Consider the following 6192-nt stretch of genomic DNA (forward strand, 5'->3'; position numbering starts at 1 on the left):
AATTCATGTACTTATAATATGGTGAGGGTTAGGATTGGCTTAGGGTTACTTGCATGTAATTAGGCATAATTAATTGTTATTATAATGTTAGTAAGTATAATATATATATATATATATATATATATATATATATATATATATATATATATATATATATATATATATATATATATATATATATATATATATATATATATATATATATAACTAAAAAGGCAATACAAAAAAAAGGAAAAAGAAAAAAAAGGAACACACCTCATGGAATCCTTCCAGTAAAGATCTGTTGTAAAATATTTTGATCTGATGCAAGTAATATAAATAGTATTTACATTCAAGTATAATTAAAGCTTGGACTCAGATTCCTGTTTTAAGATGGGGATTTTACTTTACTGAATGAATAATTAGTGTATGAACATTTTGCTGAAACTTGTTTGCCAAAATAGTTTGATGGTAAACACAAGTGCCTTGTTGGACAGACAGAAATTGCAAAATAAGGAACATGCTCTAAATTGTATACAATTTATTGCATACAAAAATGATCATATACAGTGCCTTCTCCTACTGCAGCAAATGTAATTTTTCTTCGTGATATTTAGCGCAACTTAATCAGGAAGTGGCTGTTTTGTTCTCTTCAACTGTCTGGTTAGAAACGGTGCTTTATTCGGTGGTTTATGTTTTATGTGGTATTCCAAATTTGCGCAAAAGTTTAATTCGTAACTTTGAAAGAAAACATAGCTAATGTTAGAAGATGCATAGTCTCAGCTTCAGGCGTCACGCCCACGGGCTGTTGGCTGAATGTCTGATACATATGGCATACAAAATTAGAAACACTTCAGGAGTTTCAAAGTCGTCATCTGATTGGTTAAATTTACTGAATTTCCGGGAGACGCGTGTATAGCAATCTTTTACGTTCCGCCTGTAAACAAATTTGCCATTGTGCCAAACCCCCTCATGGAAGAACAAAGCCGTCATATTTACAACTTAGACAATGGCCGCTAATCAGGATCAACTAAATGCTAGATTTTCAAAAGTATGTGAAATATATAAAGTTTGTGGAAAGCCTCTATAAAATAGGTCCAAGAGTTTTACACACTGGTCTATAATTGTGGGGACATTTCCACGCTCCTAAAACATGGCGCGACACAGAAAGAAACCTGATTGGTTGTTTTACCTGTCAGTCATATGGCCTCTTTGGCGGTCCTTGGCCACTTCCCAGACCTTCTGCCATCAGTCTGAAGGTCTGGCTATGCGAGACTAAAGAAGCATGACCAAATTAAAACAATATGTTGTAAAATTGGCATGTAAAAATGTGCCCATCATACACTGTGAAATCTGTCAACTCAAATCTGCATTTGCTCTGACTTTAGATAGCTAGTGTCAACTTGTCAAGACTGTAAATCTGATCACGGCCATCAGACTTTAGAAAATAAACAATAACCACACTGATTAACTCCCATCCCTGTTAAATTCAATGACATTTTTGATTAGGTTTTTATTTAATCAGGAAATCCTGTGCAATATTTAACATTGCATCATCTCTAAAAGTGGAATGCATTATGAGCATGAGTGCTTTCCCTGTTTTTGTCACTTGCAAACTGATTGATGAGTAGAGCATTCCTCTTTTATCAAACTGTGCCTAGTCTGAACCATCTTTTCTACAGCAGTACTGCCTGTGAAAGCAAGACACTCACAGAGTGAGCCAGCACCAGCATCCATCCCAGCACCCTTCCATCCACTCATCCATTCATCTGTCCATCTCTTCTCTTCACCAGAGAGACACGATGACTACTAGTGGCCGTGATCCAGTTATAATGTTGTTGTTATTGAAACATTTCATAGTCAGCAGAAATGGCAGGATCTTAAATCTTTATTATGAGGTTGAGAAAATTACCATTGTTTCCCTGGTTAGTGGTAGCAGTAGTTTTGTTTTCTGATGGATACTTGTATACGTTCTCCTCACAGAAATGTCCACTGAGCAAGCTGACATATTTCCTCTTGGAAAATGGTCTAATTGGACAGTAATTTTAATTTAGATTGATGAACAAGCAGTATTTTAAACTAGTAATAAGCATGTGGAAAATAGCAGTAGACTTTCTTTGAATGTGTATTATGGCAACAGGGTTTGAAGTCGGTCTTGATGACAAATTCAAATTAATGAAGGACTTGCATGATTGTAAGATGATGTAAAGCATTGTTTTGCCAAGAACCTTGAGACACAATGATTAGAATATCCAAAAACGAGCATTTGATGATAAGGCTTTATCACTATTTTCTCAACTTTTTTTCATGCAGTTTCTCGTCAGCTGAGGAATACACATTTTGTAACTCTTATTTAGTCTATCAACAAATATGGTGATGATGTGGGGGAAAAAACTTTCTGTCTGCAAATGTAAATGGTGCTACATGTGGCCCATTTGTAAAACAAGAAATTCTCAGTCTTGTCCTAGTCTCCCACCTTAGAGGCAATAAAGATGTCATTTTAAAGAAAGAAGGTTGTAAGATTTTTATTTCAAAATAATAATTACAGATTGTGTAGACAGACTGTTTTGAATTTGTGACTCGTAAATATGGCCTAATAACATTCAGCAAACTTGAGTTGGCTGTTTGAATGAAAAGTAGGAAATGGAAAGTTGTTCTTGTTCGCGTTGATTTATGCCACAGTGTGCACAGCACCATTTTACTTTACAGTTCTTCTGCTGTAGGAAAAAGAAACAAACAAAAAAAGACCTTTAGACAATGCAAAGAAAGAAAAAAAGGTCAAATCTAGATTAGACAGTCTTGATTTTGGGAGTTAAGACTTAAACCCTACCTCCTCATTACTTTTGAGATGACATTGTTGATCCAGCGTGCTTCAGGGTCTATGCAAACTGTTTGGTTGTCCTTTTTGGTAATCCTAAGAATTTAAAAAGATTTAATAAACACATGCGACAATATTTGCCTGTCTTACACAAATCTGCCTATTATGTATGTAGGCAATAAGTGACATTTGTCTGAGGGCTGCGTGGGCTAATGAAAGAATAATGTAACATTTTTGAGAGCACTGAGGTTTGTCAGAACAGAGGAAACATGCACCCCTTTACACATTTCCCTCATGTCTGTGATTGAAGTGCGTGTGCCACCAACGTGTAGAGACAAAACATCATGACTCACAAGATCTCAGTTTTGCGACAGTGTGCTCCCGGAGGCAGAATCTCAATCCTCTGGAACAACCGAGATGGGATTATGGTTGAGGTGGTCCTCACACACCGACACTTGTTGGAACCAAATCCTTCCATTGGCAATGCTAAAAGAAGCCATATAGGCATAGATTTAGAATTATATTTCTCTAAAGAATAATCTAACCATTTTATCAGAAATAAAGAATGCAGAATTAATGGCTAATTTGTTAAAAATAAGTACGACAACAGTTGAGCACATAATTAACCTGCGGTAAATTATAGCACATTTTACCCTTTAACAGATCCACCTTATAAACTATGAAAGCACCTGGTTTATACAGACATCTGTTTATAAAAACACCACATAATATTTACCACACAGACTGCACAAATTTATGAAATAAAGTAAAATAAAATTAATTAAAATACTCTTACCGCAGAGGGTTGTGAAGCAGCACACTGCAGTAGCTGCTAGCAGTACGTAAGAGAGCAGTGACATGTTGAGGCTGAGATCAGTTGTGTTGAAGCAAGTCTAGGACGAGAGGAGTCTTCTGCCCAGTTTATATTGATGCTCAGAAGAGGAAGTGATAACCTATAACCAGCAAGTGGGTGAAAAAAAATATGCTGATGAGTTGGAATTTTACTGTCAGGGGAAAATAATTATATAGCTTTACTCTTAAAGGAGGTTGGAAAATAAATCACATGAATTCACATAAAATTTAATATTTTAAAGTAATTTACTTCTGAATCTCAACTGTTAACTCGATGGTGATAATTAACAAATGTCAAGGAGCTTTTAATTTTAGTATTATTTTCTTTCTTTCTTTCTTGTATTTTTATTGGATTAGTTATAAAATCTCACATATAGCCTACTGCATGTAATAAGATAAAATCAACCTAAGAATAGTGTAGAAATCATTAGGCAAGATACCCATACGTTATTCAATCAATGAGCTACAAAAGAGGGAAATACATGTACTGAGGCATACAAATATTTTCAAAATGAGTTACTTTGAGGTTGCATGTTTCTTTTCTTTGCACATCACAATTACTCTTTTATCTGTAAACAAGGGTCTTTACTGTTTCACTTAGGAACCTGGTTTTCATTCTCTTGAAATGATGAGAAATGTAACTTTCAGTTTCATGTTTTATGCCTTGAAGTAGACTAAAATGTGATGTTCCCTCATCTTCACAGCACCAAAGTGGTTTGAAGTACATTTTGTGGCCATGATTATCTCCCAGATATGCTAAAAATTAGGGATGCACCGATACCACTTTTTCCAGTACTCGCCCGATATCGATACTTTTATTTTTGGTACTTGCCAATACCGAGTACCGATACTGATATTTTCATTGTATTTATACATTTTTAAAATATTGGGTACAGAAACCAAAAGAGTATGTATAATGTTAATTGGTTAACCTCATTTATCAAATAAATACAGTCAAACCAAAATTTATTCAAACACCTTTAAAATGTCTCACATTATCACGGTTTATTCGCTATAGTTTAGAAAATGGTAATAAAATATGACAAGTACTCAGAGTAATACTGTGTCTGAACAAATTCAGCTTGATAATGTCAGATAACTTTGATAGAAAGGTACATAATGGATTAAAATCAACCAAAAATTATTCAGACAGCTGTTAGTAAGACAATATTTACACAACTATCAATACTCTGTCGGGCCACCCTTAGCCTTACTGACAGCCTGTAGTCTCCTGGGCATGCTGTAAACCAGGTTCATGCAAACCTGAATTTTGTCACAGACCAGCCAGGCTCTGCCACCAACCAATCACTGCGCACACCCTCACCTGAGTTTTGATCACGAACACCTGCACTTCATCATGTCCCTCATCACTGCCTCCTATAAAGACACACACCGCCAAACACTCGACGTCCGGTCTCGTTAATGCGAAGAGGACTGCTAGTGCTACCCCAAGCCTAGTTCTGCTACCAGTCTGTGATACTAACCTGTTGACGTACTTACCTGTTGTGTGTATACTCCTAGGATTCCTCGTCTACCTGCTCCAGTGACTTCTCTGATTCAGCTCCGTGATTGCGGTGTGTGTCTCCGCCACTCTGCCCATTGCTCTGGGATTCCTGTAAAAGCAAGATCGAAGATTACCCTCCAGCTTATCCTTTCAATATCCCAAGTGAAGTACTCACCTCAATTTGTCTGCTTCCACCTCACTGCTGGTTCAAATAAACAACCTGTTAAACCCTATCTCTGTCTCCGTACCTCTTCTGTAATCACCGACGACAGCAGTATGAGTACCACCGATCCCTTCCAGGAACTCGTCGAGATCATGAAACGAGCTCTCTCCCCGGCACAATCATCAGTCTCCACCGCTCCTTCTGGCAACACTTCTTCACCATCGATTTCCAGTCCCATGGCCCGACCAGCGCCCTACTCAGGCTCGGCGGAGGAGTGCAACGGGTTTTTGCTGCAATGCGATCTCACATTCGAGATGCAAGCACCACAGTTCCCCAGCGAGAGCGCCAAGATAGCGTACATCATTTCTCTTCTCCAGGGGAAAGCCTTGCAGTGGGCTGAAACCATTTGGGTACAGGGTGGTTCAGTAACTCAGTCATCCCAAGATTTCATGCACCATTTCCGAGAGGTTTTTGGGAAACCTGCCTTAGACACTTCCATTTGTGATCAGTTATATAATTTACGTAACAATTCGCTGCCCATTAAGGATTACGCCTTGCAGTTCCGCACCCTTGCCGCAGCCAGCGGTTGAAATGAGCGGGCCCTCCTAACCGCCTACCGCCAGGGTTTGGAACCATGCTTTCGTCTGCAATTGGCAGCATTTGACGACTCACTGGGTCTGGAAAGTCTCATTCAGCACTCCATTAGCTGTTCCACCCGTATGCACTCCTGTCTATCTGAATTATCCGCTGAGACCCATCGCAGCTCTGCCCTCCACCGTCCGACCGACCTATACCCTCCCGAACCAGCTCCTGTCCATTGACATCCCTTCCTGTTACAGTCTGTTCCAAGATGTTTTCTGTCCCCAGAAGGCCTCC

At 38.3% G+C, this 6192-nt stretch overlaps 1 protein-coding gene across 1 annotated transcript; it reads right to left on the reverse strand.

Moving 5' to 3' along the window:
• Positions 1-2489: 2489 nt before the first annotated feature.
• On the reverse strand, positions 2490-3750 carry LOC306870831 (C-X-C motif chemokine 13-like). The gene is made up of 4 exons (XM_079418259.1): positions 3594-3750; positions 3151-3283; positions 2810-2893; positions 2490-2696 (listed from the first exon to the last, which is right to left on the reverse strand). Exons 1-4 carry the CDS (start codon positions 3655-3657, stop codon positions 2678-2680), a joined length of 300 nt encoding a protein of 99 aa, XP_079274385.1. The 5' UTR covers positions 3658-3750; the 3' UTR covers positions 2490-2677.
• Positions 3751-6192: the final 2442 nt, after the last annotated feature.

Source organism: Barbus barbus (assembly GCF_936440315.1).
Source record: "Barbus barbus genome assembly, chromosome: 6".
Lineage (NCBI taxonomy): Eukaryota > Metazoa > Chordata > Actinopteri > Cypriniformes > Cyprinidae > Barbus > Barbus barbus.

Bases quoted from the DNA above. Each gene is read 5' to 3' on its own strand.
- LOC306870831 (XM_079418259.1), bottom strand. From the start codon at position 3,657: ATGTCACTGCTCTCTTACGTACTGCTAGCAGCTACTGCAGTGTGCTGC. The intron at 3,284-3,593 runs GTAAGAGTATTT...GGCTTCTTTTAG, and splicing joins CTGCTTCACAACCCTCTGCG to CATTGCCAATGGAAGGATTT. The intron at 2,894-3,150 runs GTGAGTCATGAT...TTAAATTCTTAG, and splicing joins TGTCGCAAAACTGAGATCTT to GATTACCAAAAAGGACAACC.